The sequence below is a fragment of the Microcaecilia unicolor genome, chromosome 2 (assembly GCF_901765095.1).
Source record: "Microcaecilia unicolor chromosome 2, aMicUni1.1, whole genome shotgun sequence".
Lineage (NCBI taxonomy): Eukaryota > Metazoa > Chordata > Amphibia > Gymnophiona > Siphonopidae > Microcaecilia > Microcaecilia unicolor.
This window is the reverse complement of record NC_044032.1, coordinates 108,648,211-108,666,002: the sequence shown is the minus strand read 5'-3', so window position 1 is coordinate 108,666,002 and position 17,792 is coordinate 108,648,211. Positions and strand designations below refer to the sequence as shown.

Below are 17,792 nucleotides of genomic sequence, written 5' to 3'. Positions count from 1 at the left end.
TGGACACAAGCCATGGGGAGCCTAGCGGATGTTATCTCCCTAACTCTGGAGCTCACCTGGTCACTCCACTTGTAGACGGTTTGGCCCTGGACTTCATTCTAAACTCCTCTACCCTAGAAAGGTTTGACTATGGATGCATCTGCTCTAGGTTGGGGACCCCATGTGGATGAGCTTCATACTAGGGGAGTCTGGTCTGCTCAAAAGTACAGTTACTTGATCAACCTTCTAAAGCTACAGGCGATTTGGAATGCTTTAAAGGCTTTCAGAGAGTGGCTGACAAACCAAATTATTCTCTTTCAATCAGGTTGCCATTTATTATGTGAACAAGCGGGGGTGCGGGATCCTAACCCCTGTGTCAGGAGGCCTTCAGGATGTGGCATTGGGCCTTCAGTCAAAGCATGATGATTTGAGCCATATACCTCGTGAGGAAAGACAACAGTCTGGCAGGCAAGCTGAGCAGGATAATACAACCACACGAGTGGTCACTCAACATGGGCATTGCCTGCAATATCTTGTGAGAGTGGGACACCCGTTTGATGGATCTCTTTATCACTCACCTCAACAATGAAGTCCCTCAATTCTGCTGTAGACTCAAATCACACAGCAGACTAGCATTAGACTTATTCCTCCTCAGTTGGGAGAAGGGAAGTGCATCCTCTCTCCTCTCATTCCTCTAATAGGGAAGACTTTGCTGAAACTCAGGCAGGATCGGGGGACCATGATCCTCATTGCCCCTTTCTGGCTGAGGCAGATATGGTTCCCTCTACTTCTGGAGTTGCCCTCTGAAAAGCTGTGGAGGCTGGGCAACTTTCCAATACTAATCACGCAGAACAAAGGGGTTCTTCTACACCTCAGTCTCCAGTCCCTGGCCCTTATGGCTTTGAGATGTTGAGAGCATAGAATTTGACTCTTTGCAACTGCCTGAGAGTGTCTCCATGATCTTGCTGGCTTCTAGAAAAGATTCTACTAAGAGGTCTTTTATATGTAAATGCAGGTGGTTTGATGTGAGGGCAGAGCCCCTAGATCCTTTCTCTTGCCCCACACAAAAATTGCTTGAATACTTCATTCACCTCTCTGAGTCTGGTTTGAAGACCAACTCTGTACAATTAGTGCTTATCACCGGGTTAGCGGTAAACCCATCTCTGTACATCCTTTAGATGTTCACTTCATGAGAAGTTTGCTGTTGACGAGGCCCCCCCATCAAACCACCTACTTTTGACTGAATGTAGTGATCCATCCCAGGGCTACTGGATCGCCTCCATATTGCTGTTAATTACTTAAAGCCTTTTTCACTATATACATAACCCCTGAGGCAGGCATTTACTGAAACACGGCCCATGTCAGGTCCTTCAATTAATTTGTGATGCTACCAATTTTGAAGGCTCATGCAGCTAAGTGCATTGTGTTAGTTAAGAAAAAAAAAGAAAAGAATATTAGGGATTATTCAAAAGGGATGGAGAAAAAAATGAGAATGTCATAATGCCTCTAGATAGGTCTCTGGTGTGACTGCACCTTGAGTATTATGAGGACAATTTAATAAAGTGGCACATAGAGGTAGATGCAACATATGCGTGTCAAAGGCAATTATGTGCACTAAATATTCTATAAGGTAGCGCCTAAGTTCCATAGTACCTGACTGCAGAGGGGGCATATGCATGGGCTGGCCATGGGCATATCTCCCAGTCAGGCATGTAGTTTTATACTGTAATCTACTTGCATCACTTGGAGGCATATTTTCAAAGCACTTTGGGAGGCTAAGTTCCATTGGTTTCTATGGAACTTTGGGAGGCTAAGTGCTTTGAAAATGAGCCTCTTGGTGTACCAACTTATGCCTGCCGTTGAGATGACATACCTACACACTAAGCCAATCTTAAGCAGGTATTCTATCATGGAATCTTGGCACTAAGATGCCATTATAGAATTGACACTAAGTGCTCGACATTGTGGAACCTAGACTAAGGTTTCGGTTTATGGACTTACCCTTTGTGTGCAGTTCTGGTCTCTCTATCTCAAAAAGAATATAGCAGAACTAGAAAAGGCTCAAAGAAGGGCAGTTAAATAATAAAACGGATTGAACAGCTCCATTATGAAGAAAGGCTAAACAGGTTAGGGCTCTTAAGCTTGGAAAAAAGATGACTGAGAAGGGGATATAATAGAAGTTCATAAAATCGTGAAAGGGGTGGAACAAATAGGGAATTGTTTTCATTTTTTTTTTTTGAAAGGTTAAAAGAAAAGGACACTATGCAACTAATGACCAGAATAATGAAAATAAATTGTAGAAAAGTATTTTTTTTTAACTTACTAAATTTTACACAGTGCATAATTAAGCTGTGGAATCTGTTACTGGGAGGATGTGGTGAACCTGACAATGTAACAGGATTCAAAAGAGGATTTTGACCAGATTCTGAAGGAAAGGTCCATAAATTATCCATGTAGACTGGATTTTTTTTTAATTATTTCTTTTTTAGAAAAATCACAAAAACTGTTATAGCAACTCATTGGTATAGAAGATGTGAGAAAAGCATTAAAAAATAAATGGGGTTCCAATTTAGGTGAATAGTTGCCTGGTGAAGGTCACTGGGAAACAATTTGCAAGAAAATTTCTGATCTGTTAAGACCAATTCATTATGTAAAATTAAGAAATTGTAGGTAGTGTGTTCTGTATTTTATGGTTTCATATGGCTATAAATTCAAAGCAAATTTCACGTAAAGGCAGAAAAGAAATAAAAATCAATAGGAATACTGTTGTATGCCCTTTTTTACCAGAGATAGGAATGGGTTGTATCTTTGAAAATGCTTTAAGAAAAATAATCTGCAACTTTTTTTTTTGGTTAAGGATGACTGTAGGGTTGTGTTAGCTAAGCAAGAAATTACAAGGCTACTGGAAACTCTACAAAAACAACAGCAGCAGTTTACAGAACTTGCAGATAACATACAGCTGGATTCAAGCATCCCAGTCACTTTTACAAAGGTACATTTTTTTTATTTTGTTTAATTTCTTATATACTGCCTCAAAGCAATGTACATTCAGTACAAATAGTCCTAAAGCCAACATGGATTTAGTGAAGGGAAATTTTGCCTCACCAATCTACTACATTTCTTTGAAGGGGTGAACAAACATGTGGATGAAGGTGAACCGGTTGATGTTGTGTATCTGGATTTTCAAAAAGCATTTGACAGAGTACCTCATAAAAGACTCCAGAGGAAAGTGCCATTTGGATGCCCCATTACTTTCCAATGTGAGCAAGTGCAAAGCGATGTGGGAAAGAGGAACCTGAACTATAGCTATGTGATGCAAGGTTCCTCATTAGGAGTCACCGATCATGAAAAGAATCTAGGTGTCATTGATGGTACATTGAAACCCTCTGCTCAGTATGTAGCAGCAGCTAAGAAAGCAAATAGAATGTTAGGTATTATTAGGAAAGGAATGGAAAACAAAAATGAGGATGTTATACTGTCTTTATATCGCTCCATGGTGAAATCACACCTAGAGTACTGTGTGCAATTCTGGTCACCGCACCTCAAAAAAAGATATAATGGAATTAGAAAAGGTACAGAGAAGGGTGACAAAAATGATAAAGGGGATGGGAAAACTTCCCTGTGAGGAAAGGCTGAAGCGGCTAGGGCTGTTGAGCTTGGAGAAAAAATGGCGGAGAGGAGATATGATAGAGGTCTATAAAATAATGAGTGGAGTGGAACAGGTAGATGTGAATCGCTTGTTTACTCTTTATAAAAATACTAGGATTAGGGGGCATGCAATGAAACTACAAAGTAGTAATTTTAAAACAAATTGGAGAAAATATTTCTTCACGCAGTGTATAATTAAACTCTGGAATTTGTTGCCAGAGAATGTTGTAAAAGCAATTAGCTTAGTGGGGTTTAAAAAGGTTTGGATACCTTCCTAAAAGAAAAGTCCATCAGCCATTATTAACATGGCCTTGGGGAAAATCCTCTGCTTATTTCTAGGATAAGCACCATAAAATGTATTCTACTGTTTTGGGATCTTGCCAGGTATTTTTGACCTGGGTTGACCACTGTTGGAAACAGAATACTGGGCTAGATGGACCTTCGGTCTGTCCCAGTGTGTTAAGCACTTATGTTCTTGTACCTGGGGCAGTGGAGGTTAAGTGACTTATGATCACAAGGAGCTGCAGTGGGTTCTGAGCTGGGTTCCCCTGGTTCTCAGCCCACTGTTCTAACCATTAGGCTACTCTTCCATTCCACTACTTGGAGGTTCTTGTCACCTGAGGAGTTTAGTTTTTGTATATGTTGTTATACTGAGGAAGTGGAAGGGCTGATTGATCTTCATTGCCAGAATCTGATTGTAGTTTTACTATGAAATTGCACTGTATTTTACTATCCATGTTAAAATGAATGAGGCTGTCTGGTTCCTGATGAATACTGGATATTGAATGATGTTAGGAGCTTTTGTTATAGTGCTTTGTCTGATATTCCATTTTTTTATTTAGATTTCTTTCTTGTCTCTACAAACATGTGCTGAAAGCAAGGTACATAAAAAAAAATCAAACAAATTACAATAAATAAAGCATGCTAATGTTAAAAGAAACTGACAAAACTAACATAAATGCATCAAATAATACTAAATATGCACACAATTGAACTTGACCAACTTAAACACTCCGTTATGCTATCTTAATGGGGAGTACAGAAGGAGAGGTAGCCTTTCAGAGAAACTAGTTGAGGTACATGGGGATGGCTTTTGCTCATGAGAAATGGGTAGCAGTATTTAAAAAAGTAAGGTGCCTCCAGTGTCTGTGCAATCGCAGGAAACTGTGTACAAGGTCTGTATAAGGGTATATGTCACACTGAAACAATGTGGAAGGAGCCTATATTTGAGGGACTTCAGGAATTGGGGTGGTTTCTATCACCTTGGGTGGGTATGTCCTGAAAAACTTTGAGGCAGAGTAAAGGATTTGATAACAAGGGAGTACTGGGAAGATCATTAACTTGACACCAGAGTATTGTCTTTTGAACTTGCTGGATCACATGAGAAAATGAGGGAGGATAGATTTGAATGATTGTCTGGTAGCAGTGAAAATCTGCATTGCTGAACATTGGAGGAACCCTATAGTACTGGAGGTGGTTCAGAAATTGCTGGATATTTGTTTAATGGAATGCATAGCTGCGTACAGAAACAACAAGATGGGAAGGTCAGAAAAAGTTTTGGGACTCTTTTATAAAATGATGGAGTGATGTGGTAGCCGTGTTAGTCCACTTTTAAAGGTAATAAACAGAAATAAAAGCAGAGAAAAAATAAGATGATACCTTTTTTATTGGACTAACTTAATACATTTTTTGATTAGCTTTCGAAGGTAACCATTCTTCAGTTCAGAAATAAGCAAATGTTGATAAATGACAGTATGTATAAGAGAAACACCAAAGCATTCCAATGACAGTTTCGCAGGAAGAGGGTAGGGTGGGTAAGGTGTGAAACAGAGGGAGCTGGGTAGATGAGAGACAGGGAGAGATGCATGGTAGATAAGAGAGTGACAAAGCATTACATTTTATGGTTTATAATGGGCTAGAAAACCCAGATCTTTTTTACGTCCTGTCTGGTGGGTGTCAAAATATTTAATCATTTTGACTTCAAAGGTCTTACATTCCTGGATTGTCTCTTTCCTTTGAGGCCCAGATGCACTAAACTTAACGACCCTTTAACGAAACTGTAGCATGCATTAAAGGCCATTTTTTGACGACGCTAGCAGCTAACGAAAACGGAATGCAAACGAGTAACTACCATTGTAATGTGGACAATTCGGGATGCACTAACCATACCGTCGATTACACCAAATCATTTACCGCGATATATTTAACGTGAGGTCAGAGCTGTCATTAAGGCCGGAGCTGTCATACAGACACGTCTTAACACATCCTTGTGGGCGTCGTTGCCCCCCAGCCTGAGATCGCCGCTGCTCCCCGCTCCCCCCCGTATTAAAAAAAATCATGATTTTAGGCAGCCTCCCTCCCTTCCTTCCTTCCTTCCTCTCTTCCTCTCTCTCTTTCTAAACAGCTCCTGCCATCCTCCACCCCATGGCCCCCCCCCCTCCCCGCCTGAGGTCACCGCTGCTCCCAGCTTCCCCCTGCAGCATAAAAATCAAACTTTTAGCAGTCCCGACCCCCCTCCCTTCCTGTCTTCCTTTCTCTCTCCTCTTTCTCCCACACTTCGCCTCCCGCCATCCTGCGCCCCCGTGCCTCGTCCCCGCTGCTCCCCCCCTCCACCGGGCCCCTCTTCGCCTTACCAGGCCCGCGCAGCGCCTCTCACCTCTGTGTGAAGGCGCTGCACGGGCAAGAAGAACATCTAATCGCCGCCGAGTCTTCAGGACGTCTCTCCTTTCCTGACCTGGGCCCGCCCTCATCTGACGTCTGAATCCCCTCTATAAATCCAGATATTTTCTCTGTAAGTTTGCCAGTACCAGATATGATTGGTCTTCCAGAGTTTCCATGTTTGTGGATTTTCAGTAGCATGTAGAATGTGCCTACAGAAGAATGGTTTGGTATGAGTTTTTTTTTAGATGTGGCTGTACATGTTATGATGAGATTTTTCAGCTGTTTTGTATAATCCTCAGTTTCTTGTAGTATGTGTTGTCCGAGAGCTGTCTGTGTCCTTCTTCTCATTACAGAGCCTCCTTTGTCTGCAGGTTTGATGACAATGCTTTGGTTGTTTTGTAGGATTTTTTTATGGCTGCTCTTTCTGGTGGAGAAAAGTTGTACAGAATTTTATTTTGTTTGCTGGAAAGTTGTGATTTTACCCTATGCCTAACGTTTTATGTAGTTGTCCGATTTATTGTTTTGTTCATTGTGTGGGATGAAATATGTGTTCTTTTGTTTAAAATTGTATTCCAGTCTGTTGGGAGTCTCTTGTTTGTGGAAATGTACCTACAGGCGGAGTTTTCTAAAGAATTCTTCCAGGTCCAAGTATAGTTGAAAGGAGGCTTTCAAAGGATAAATCAGGCCTGATGCAAAACAGAAGCATGAATGATTTATTAAAGAATAAAATGATGGAAACTTACAATCTGGTTGATATGTATAACAGCTTAGAGGTTTAACTTGGGTTTGATAATCTTTTATGGGTGATGAGGTTCTCTCCTTGATTGGAGGGGAAGGATAGATGGAAGAGCAAGTATAGGTTTGATTGCTGAGAAAAAAAGAGGGAAGGGAGAGGGATAGAGGGCTTATGTGTAAAAAAAAAAGAATAAAAGAAGAAAGATGTGTCCTTTGCAGGTGGGCAATGGTAGTAATGATATCGTTCTTTTCTCTCTGGAGTTAGGTGATTTTTCTCTTGTGTGGCATACAATAATACATATATGCAGCTGTTAATCTGTATATAGGATGAAAAAAGACATTTGTAAAAGAAAAATAAAAATCAGATACCTTTTATCATTACATACTATCAAAAGTGGGAATTGAAAGCATAGGCAATATCTTTACATTGCATATTATAACATTAAACAATTAAAATGAAAAATGCAGTGAATAATCATTCACTAACTTCAGTAAATAAGAATAAAATACTGGGCAGGTCAACCTTATAAGTTCAGTACAAAACAAACTGCAGAAAATATTTCTTCAGTCACCTGTGCTTAAACGCTGGAATTCGCTGCCACAGAATGTGGTAAAAGCAGTTACTTTAGTAGGGTTTAAAAATGGTTTGGATAATTTCGTGAAAGAAAAGTCATATGACACTATCAAGATGGACTTGGGAAAACCCACTGCTTATTTCTAGGATAAGCAGCATAAAATCTGTTTTACTGTTCTGGGATTATGCCAGATACTTGTGACCTGGATTGGCCACTGTTGGAAACAGGATACTGGGCTTGATGGACGTTTGGTCTGTCCCAGTATGGGGAACACTTATGTTCTTATATAAGTAGCATTTTCAACAGTACTGAGAGACGTATGCAAAGAACCATAAATTGTTGTTTTTGAAAGGAAAGATTTATTTATTTTTATTTATTTGTTGCATTTGTATCCCACATTTTCCCACCTTTTTTGCAGGCTCAATGTGGCTTACATATTACCGTTAACGGCGTTAGCCGATTCCGGTCTGAACAAATACGTGGTTTGGATTAATTCAAAGCGATATTGTGGTAGAATGAGATAATTCTTTCAGTACATAATAGAGAGTGACTTGGGGATGAGGACAGCCTGTGGGGACAAACTTTTTCCTTGTGTCATTCTCTACATTGAGGGCTGTTAATGAATTGGACAGTTAATTATGTTCAAGTGATGCAATGATGTTTTAATTTTTTGGAAAAACAAGTAAAAGTGCTGGCCACAACTGGCAAAATTTGCACGGGAGATGCTATGCATTTCTGCTACTAACACATCATCTGAGAAGGTATTTTCTATTGCAGGAATGACAATAGAAGATGGGAGAGCTAGGCTGAATCCTGAAATTATTATTTGTCCACAGATTTAAAAAATCATAACAGTGCTTCATAAGGCATATTTCTCTCCCACTAGGGCATACAGAACAGGTTGTATTTTGTACACTGGACATTTTTAACAGGGTGGATTAGGGTTCCTTGGGGTAGTAGAAGTCGATTATTGTTGGAGTTGGAAGGGTAGAGAGGGTGGTGGTGGGGGAGTACTATAGCTGCTTGTTATTGTTTTCTATTTGTGATTTATAAACAGTTGCACATAATATTGTTTCTTTTTATATTTTAATAAAAAGATTTAAATATAAAATAAGTGTTCACAGCTTCTGCATATGAGGACAGAGCTGACGGAGACAGGGCGTGTGGGCACGGGATGGGACCAACTTTGTCCCCATGTCATTCTTTATCACATAGTTTATGTGGGAGTTCATGCTAAAGCAGAGTTCTCAACCCAGTCCTTGGGACATACCAAAGCCAGTCTGGTTTTCAAGATATCCACAATGAATATGCACAACAGAAATTTGCATGCACTGCCTTCATTGTATGCGGATCTACTTCATGCATATTGTGGGTATCCTGAAAACCTGACTGACTGGGTGTGTTCTGAGGACTGGGTTGAGAACTGTACTAGAGAAATCGCACTTTGCAGGGGAGTGCATGATTTTGAATTTGCATGTGCCTCTTCTCTTTAACTGATGGAACAGTAAGAAGAAAATCTTGTTGGGACATCAGGTATGAGTGAGGGCATATGGCTATAAATAGGCCTTCAGGTAGCAGGGTCCAGTGCCATTTATGGGGAAAGACCAGACAAAGCAGCTTGTAATGTGCATAACACCAAATACTGAGCTTTTTGTATTTTTGAATAGGAAATTGTTATTGCTTTAAGAATCACATTTAAAGTCTTTTTTGCCTGTGTGCTTATTTTTGTTCCTATGTTACTCCTTTAAATTCTAGGACAATCGAGTACATATTGGACCAAAGATGGAGATTCGGGTTGTGACCCTGGGATTAGATGGAGCTGGGAAAACTACTATTTTGTTTAAGTTAAAGCAAGATGAGTTCATGCAGCCCATTCCAACAATAGGTAAGCTGAGAAACAGCTGTGATTTAGAAAAGGCATGTTACTTTACTTCTGTGAGACATTGTTGAATATGCCAAAAACTATTACTATAAATTTGGGAGAGAATGTAAAGTTTGAAACTTCTTCAAGGGTACTACTAGGTGAAGTACTTGATACATAATTCAATATGAAAAATCAGATACATTCGCTATGTAAAAGAATTTTCTTTAAACCGTCAGTTGTGGGCAGTGTGTTCTTTCTTTTTTCTAGAACAATTTTTTGTGATAGTACAGATGATAATTTTTTCACAGATTGATTTTCAGTGTTATTTATGCTGGAATACATTAACAGTTATTGAATAGATTACAACTATTACAGATTAACATTTGGTTGTAAAAAATATGATCATTTGTCATCTATTTTGAGAGAACTTCATTGGTTGCCAGTGAAAGTGCAGGTGGACTTTAAAGTGGCCTGTTTAGTTTATAAGATCTTCATAGGTGCTTGTCCAATTTCTCATACTTACCCTACTAGTAGTATGACAGCTCGCTCTACCTCTCTTTTAGGATTGGGTTTTTCCTGGGTCAAAAATGGGCAGTATAAAAGTATACACGATAGTTCTTTTGCTTATCAATCTTGTAAGGAATACTATTCCTGTCTCTATTCGAACAATTCCAAATTCTTTAAAGTTTAGGAAGCCTTTGAAGTCCTATTTGTTTGATAGGTATTAAAAAAATTTTTTAAATTAATTTAGTATGTCTTTCTGAAAACCTCTTTGATTCCGTGATTGATTTAAGCAGTTTATAAGCGACAGAGTGGAATGTTCCAAGATTTCTTAAGATTTTAGTTGTAACAGCAAGTGTCCCCTTCAGTATATGATTCTTTCTTCAAGGGATGTTCCCTACACTGTAAATATGCAGGTTTTTTATTTTTAAAACAGAACTTGAACAACTCTCTAGTAAGAGGGAAAATACTGGAGGAGACCAACTGGGGTGTTGCTAGGGGTGGGCCTGGGTGGTTCATTCACCTGTGCTGCTGGCCCACCTAGTCAGTACCAGCAGCATAGGTGAATGAGAGGAGAGCTGGAGGTGGTGTCAAGAACAGCACTGCCTAGTGTTCACTCATGTTACTCTTAGGCCATGCCAAAAATTCAGTACTGGCTGTGCTACTAAACCCAGGAAAATTAATAGGTGGTGCACAAAGTCAGGTGAATTCTTGGAGGTGAGTGACAGCCTCTTGAGTGTTGTCTGCTGGTGCTCAGGATAGTGAGCTTTTAAACATTTTACATATATGGAGGTTATATGAATGGAAACTTCTTAAACTGGTAGATCTCTGTCAAGGCACATAAGGAAGTAATGTCTTCTGCTGTGCAACCACCAACAAAATTGAGAAGCCTGTGCTTTTCACTCTTCTATCCAAAATTTACAAACACCCAAGCCAGGCTGTGAGTGGAGGAGTGGCCTAGTGGTTAGGGTGGTGGACTTTGGTCCTGAGGAACTGAGTTCGATTCCCGGCACAGGCAGCTCCTTGTGACTCTGGGCAAGTCACTTAACCCTCCATTGCCCGCCGCATTGAGCCTGCCATGAGTGGGAAAGCGCGGGGTACAAATGTAACAAAAATAAAATAAACACCCAAGCCAGTCTGTATTATCATGAAAAGTGACTCTAGAAACTAATGCCATCTAAAAATAGAGGAAAAGAGCTCAGTAGTTCTTAGTCCACTGACTTCATTGTCCATTCAGGCTTAATGATTTCTTTCGGTCAGAAACCTTCATTAAACTAATTCTATTTTCTTTATTGAATTTTTGAGATGTAACATATGCTTGTTTGAACATTCATAGAGGCTCTGTTCACATTTTGAGACTGTTAAAAATTTTAATATGAGGAAATTTTGAAATATTTTGAAACTAATATATAATAGCCACTTTGATTTATTATTTATTTAAAACATTTCTAGCCCACCTATTCTTAGGTGGGTTACAATAAAACATACATAAAAGCAATACAAACTCAGTTACTTACTATCATTGCAGTACAACACAATCACCTTTCAGGAAATAAATGCTTAGATAAATTTTTAACTGGTTCTTAAAAATAGGCAAATCTATAATATTCCTCAACCGATTAGCAGTTTGTTCCTAACATCGGGTCTCTGATAGAAAATACAGTATTTCTTGAAATTACATAATGTACCTGCAAAGTACATGATGCAGCCAGGAATAAGATGTCATATCTGTGTTTTACATTTTAGGTTTTAATGTTGAAACAGTTGAATATAAAAATCTGAAATTTACTATTTGGGATGTAGGAGGCAAGCATAAATTGCGACCCTTATGGAAGCATTATTATCTTAATACACAAGGTAAGATTCTTGCAGTCACATCTTTGAACTTCACACTAGTTTTCAGTTTTTGTACTATTTTTATGAATAGTAATTTTAGTAAGTGTGGAAAGATTTTTAGTTTAAGAAACAAAAGATGAAAATGTTTGTGTGAAGAGGGTTGTGGTTGCCTCTTGTATATCATTTTGCTTTCTGTTGGAAGATACAACAGGTGACCTAGTTTTTAAAGCAGGAACATTTCTAGAGCTCATGTATTCACTGTTTTCTCTTCCAAGGTCTCTGACCCCTATCAAACTGCTTTGCATACATGTGCCTCAGGTTATCTAGCTGCTATTGGATGGTAATATTAATAACAGCCTGGCTACCATTTCTTCTGCCTCACAAATAAGAGATTCCAGGTTTTCCAACCTCATGACTTGGAATAGGAAATTATATTTATTATAATATGTAAATCTCAAGTTACTATATTAAAATATTCTGACATGTACATAAGTATTGTCATACTAGAACAAACCAAAGGTCCATCAAGCCCAGCATCCTGTTTCCAACAGTGACCAATCCAGGTCACAAATACCTGGCTAGATCCCAAAAAAGTACAAAACATTTTATACTGCTTATCCCAGAAATAGTGGATTTTCCCCAAGTCCAATTTAATAATGGTCTATGGACTTTTCCTTTAAGAAGCCGTCCAAACCTTTTTTAAATTGTGATAAGCTAACCGCCTTTACCACATTCTCTGGCAACGAATTCCAGAGTTTAATTACACGTTGAGTAAGTAAAAGTTTCTCTGCTTTGTTTTAAATTTACTACATTGTAGCTTCATTTCATGCCCCCTAATACTAGTATTTTTGGAAAGCGTAAACAGATGTATCACGTCTACACATTCCACTCCACTCATTATTTTATAGACATCTATCATATTTCCCCTCAGCCGTCTTTTCTCCAAGCTGAAGAGCCCTAGCCACTTTAGCCTTTCCTCATAGGGAAGTCGTCCCATCCCCTTTATCATTTTCATCGCCCTTCTCTGCACCTTTTCTAATTCCACTATATCCTTTTTGAGATGCGGCGACCAGAATTGAACACAATATTCAAGGTGCGGTCGCACCATGGAGCGATACAAGGGCATTATAACGTCCTCATTTTAGTAATTATAGGTAGTTTAGGAGGGAGGTTAAGATCAGAGTTTCCACACCTTAATTTCCCAGTATCGCAGGTTAGTGTGGTATATGAATAGAACTGCTTGTGATCAACCTCGCAAGCAATGATATTCATATTATCTGGGAACACTGCTTGTTAATGGTGAAAAAAACACATGTTATGACTGTAACACATCTTGATAACTGCCCCCTTTAGTTTACTCTATTTGAAGAAGATCTTGTCTTCCCTTCCCACAAATTTTATCTCCATCTCATCTGTGTATGGATCTGCCAAAGATCTCAGGTGCATAGCTGCTTACATAGCTTTTTTTGTTTTCAATTTGTTGAAGTCTGTTCTAGTGAACAGAATCCAGTGTGTTCTTGATCAGATGATAAGATAAAGTAAGGCACGTGTGGATTTAAAGAAATATTTTAAGAATAGTTGATTATGCTCCACAGTGTGCAAAAACGAGGCTGTAAGTATGCTGATTTGCAAAATGTTTTCTTTTTATTTTAAACGAGTAAATAAGGCCCGTTTCTGACACAAATGAAACAGGCGTTCTCCGAGGACAAGCAGGCTGCTTGTTCTCACGACTGGGGTTGACGTCCACGGCAGCCCCTACCAACCGGAACAAAACTTCGCGGGCGGTCCCGCACGCAGGGCACGCCCACCGCGCATGCGCGGCCGTCTTCCCGCCCGTGCGTGACCGTTCCCGCTCAGTCTTTTCTTTTCCGCGCTGGAGAGAGCCGTGTTCGTCTCTCTCTCTCTGTCAGCCCCGGAAACCGGATCGCGCGAATCTTCTTATTTTTTCGTTGCCGCGTTTATCTTTAGTTTTCTTTAAAAAAAAAAAAACGCGCTGAACTTGATTTTCCCTCGTCTCTTAGCGGGGGCGTTGCTTTGCGGCCTTGTGGCCGCGCGGTCGATTTATTTTCGAGGTGTGATTTTTACCGCCACCATCGACGACTTTGATTTCGCCAACGCGATTTTTCCGTCGATGTCCTCGAAGGTCCCGAGTGGATTTAAAAAGTGTGGTCGGTGCGGCCGGCATATCTCGCAGACCGACACTCACGCTTGGTGCCTCCAGTGCCTCGGGCCGGAGCACGATACCAAGTCGTGTACTTTGTGTCTCGGTCTCCGGAAACGGACACAAGTAGCGAGGCAGTTCTTCGGAACCGTCTTTTTGGAACTTGCGCCGGCCCCTCGATGTCGACTTCGACGGCATCGGTATTGATGGCCGGTTCTTCGGTACCAGTATCGATGTCCGCGAAATCGGCACCGATGGCATCGACCCCAGGAGCACAGGTCCTGTCGGCCCGCTGGTCCTCCGGTGACGGCAGGGGTGAGAGGCCGCGTGGGCAATCGGCCCCGGTCACTCCCTCTACCCAGGGCCCTCGGGACCGAACCCTGTCGGACCCGGTCCCTCGAGGCCGAGGGGGATCGACCTCCTCCTCCTCCATTCCACCAAGCGCCGATGACGGGCACCGCAAGAAAACGAAGAAGCACCGTCATCGGTCGCCATCAATGCATCCGGCTCCCGGCGCCGGAGAGGAGTCGACGCCGAGGAAGCAACAGCGTCGAGAGGAGAGGTCCCCCTCTGTAGTAGAGGTACCGCCGCGTCAGGGTCCCAGCACTTCGGTGCAGTCTCCTGGACTCGAGCAGCTTCCGGCACCGACGCCTCTACCGGCCCCCTCGCCTTTCCCGACAGCGGGCCTTGACGAGTGCCTCCGAGCCATCCTTCCGGGGATCCTGGAAGGGCTGATGCGCCAGACTGTGCCGGCGCCGTTGACTGTGGCGCCGGCGAGCTCTAGCCCGGTGCCGAGGCCTGCGGCGCCGGTCTCGACCGCCACGCAGGTGGAGTCGACGTCGATGGAGGGAGTCCACCGCTCGACGACACCACCGAGGCCTCGGTGCCTCTACGTCGAGCCTGGCCCGGTTGAGGACTCAGCTGCACGAGCTTATGTCCGACACCGAGGAAGAGGCCTCGTGGGGGGAGGAGGAGGACCCCAGATATTTCTCCTCAGAGGAGTCTGTGGGCCTTCCCTCCGACCCCACTCCTTCACCTGAAAGGAAGCTCTCACCACCTGAGAGCCTCTCTTTTGCCTCCTTCGTCAGGGATATGTCTATTTGCATTCCCTTTCCCGTGGTCTCTGTGGATGAGCCGAGGGCTAAGATGCTCGAGGTCCTCGACTATTCATCACCACCTAGAGAGTCCTCCACGGTACCGTTGCACAATGTCCTCAAAGAGACACTGCTTCGGAACTGGTTGAGACCATTATCTAATCCCACCATCCCCAAGAAAGCAGAGTCCCAATACAGAATCCACTCGGACCCAGAGTTAATGCGGCCCCAACTGCCTCATGACTCGGCGGTCGTGGACTCTGTTCTCAAGAGAGCAAGGAGTTCGAGGGATACCGCCTTGGCGCCCCCGGGGCGGGAGTCTCGCACTCTGGACTCGTTTGGGAGGAAGGCCTACCAATCTTCCATGCTCGTGACCCGCATCCAGTCTTACCAGCTCTACACGAGCATCCACATGCGGAATAATGTGAAGCAACTGGCGGACCTGGTTGACAAGCTCCCGCCGGAGCAGTCCAGGCCTTTTCAGGAGGTGGTCAGGCAGCTGAAGGCGTGCAGAAAGTTCCTGTCCAGGGGTATATATGACACCTGTGACGTGGCATCTCGTGCTGCGGCCCAAGGTATAGTGATGCGCAGGCTCTCATGGCTGCGTGCCTCTGACCTGGACAACCGCACCCAGCAGAGACTGGCCAACGTCCCTTGCCGGGGGGATAATATTTTTGGCGAGAAGGTCGAGCAGCTGGTGGACCAACTGCATCAGCGGGAAACCGCCCTCGACAAGCTCTCCCACCGGGCGCCTTCAGCATCCACCTCAGCAGGTGGACGTTTTTCCCGGGCCCGGCAGGCTGCGCCCTATGCCTTTACCAAGCTTAGGTACACCCAGCCGGCCCGAAGGCCTCGTCAGGCACAGGGACAGTCCCAGCGCGCTCGTTCTCGTCAACAGCGTGCGCCTAAGCAGCCCCCTGCGCCTCCACAGCAAAAGCCGGGGACGGGCTTTTGACTGGATCCATGGGAACATAGCCGCCCTCAAAGTGTCCGTACCGGACGATCTGCCGGTCGAAGGGAGGTTAAAATTTTTTCACCAAAGGTGGCCTCTCATAACCTCCGACCACTGGGTTCTCCAAATAGTGCGGTGCGGATACGCCCTGAATTTGGCCTCCCTGCCACCAAATTGTCCTCCGGGAGCTCAATCCTTCAGCTCCCATCACAAGCAGGTACTTGCAGAGGAACTCTCCGCCCTTCTCAGCGCCAATGCGGTCGAGCCCGTACCACCCGGGCAGGAAGGGCAGGGATTCTATTCCAGGTACTTCCTTGTGGAAAAGAAAACAGGGGGGATGCGTCCCATCCTAGACCTGAGAGGCCTGAACAAATTCCTGGTCAAAAAAAAGTTCAGGATGTTTTCCTTGGGCACCCTTCTGCCAATGATTCAGAAAAACGATTGGCTATGTTCCCTGGATTTAAAGGACGCATACACTCATATCCCGATACTGCCAGCTCACAGACAGTATAGTATCTCCGATTCCGTCTGGGGACACGGCACTTTCAGTATTGTGTGCTGCCCTTTGGGCTCGCCTCTGCCCCACGGGTGTTTACAAAGTGCCTCGTGGTGGTAGCGGCGTATCTACGCAAGCTGGGAGTGCACGTGTTCCCATATCTCGACGATTGGCTGGTCAAGAACACCTCGGAGGCAGGAGCTCTCCGGTCCATGCAGTGCACTATTCAACTCCTGGAGCTGCTGGGGTTTGTGATAAATTACCCAAAGTCCCATCTCCAGCCAGCCCAGTCTCTGGAATTCATAGGAGCTCTGCTGAATACTCAGACGGCTCAGGCCTTCCTTCCCGAAGCGAGGGCCAACAACCTTCTGTCCCTGGCTTCCCAGACCAGAGCGTCTCAGCAGATCACAGCTCGGCAGATGTTGAGACTTCTGGGTCATATGGCCTCCACAGTTCATGTGACTCCCATGGCTCGTCTTCATATGAGATCTGCTCAATGGACCCTAGCTTCCCAGTGGTTTCAAGCCACCGGGAATCTAGAAGATGTCATCCACCTCCCCACCAGTTGCCGCACTTCACTGCACTGGTGGACCATTCGGACCAATTTGACCCTGGGATGTCCATTCCAAGTTCCACAGCCCACGAAGGTGCTGACGACGGATGCATCTCGCCTGGGGTGGGGAGCTCATGTCGATGGGCTTCACACTTCAGATCAACCTCCTGGAGCTCCAGGCGATCTGGAACGCACTGAAGGCTTTCAGAGATCGGCTGTCCTGTCAAATTATCCAAATTCGGACAGACAATCAGGTTGCAATGTATTACGTCAACAAGCAGGGGGGCACCGGATCTCGCCCCCTGTGTCAGGAAGCCGTCGGGATGTGGCGTTGGGCTTGCCAGTTCGGCATGCTCCTCCAAGCCACATACCTGGCAGGCGTAAACAACAGTCTGGCCGACAGACTGAGCAGAGTCATGCAACCGCACGAGTGGTCGCTCCATTCCAGAGTGGTACGCAAGATCTTCCGAGAGTGGGGCACCCCCTCGGTGGACCTTTTCGCCTCTCAGACCAACCACAAGCGGCCTCTGTTCTGTTCCAGACTTCAGACACACGGCAGGCTAGCATCGGATGCCTTTCTCCTTCATTGGGGGACCGGCCTCCTGTATGCTTATCCTCCCATACCTTTGGTGGGGAAGACCTTACTGAAGCTCAAGCAAGACCGCGGCACCATGATTCTGATCGCGCCCTTTTGGCCCCGTCAGATCTGGTTCCCTCTTCTTCTGGAGTTGTCCTCC

The 17,792-nt window shown here is 43.7% G+C and overlaps 1 protein-coding gene across 1 annotated transcript in view; it reads left to right on the top strand.

Moving 5' to 3' along the window:
- The window catches only part of TRIM23 (tripartite motif containing 23), a 123,506-nt gene that overhangs the window by 79,448 nt on the left and 26,266 nt on the right, over positions 1-17,792 (top strand). The window contains exons 7-9 of the mRNA XM_030193188.1: positions 2,837-2,971; positions 9,354-9,483; positions 11,710-11,820. Coding sequence (XP_030049048.1) covers positions 2,837-2,971; positions 9,354-9,483; positions 11,710-11,820 — 376 coding nt within the window. The remainder of the gene's footprint in view (positions 1-2,836; positions 2,972-9,353; positions 9,484-11,709; positions 11,821-17,792) is intronic.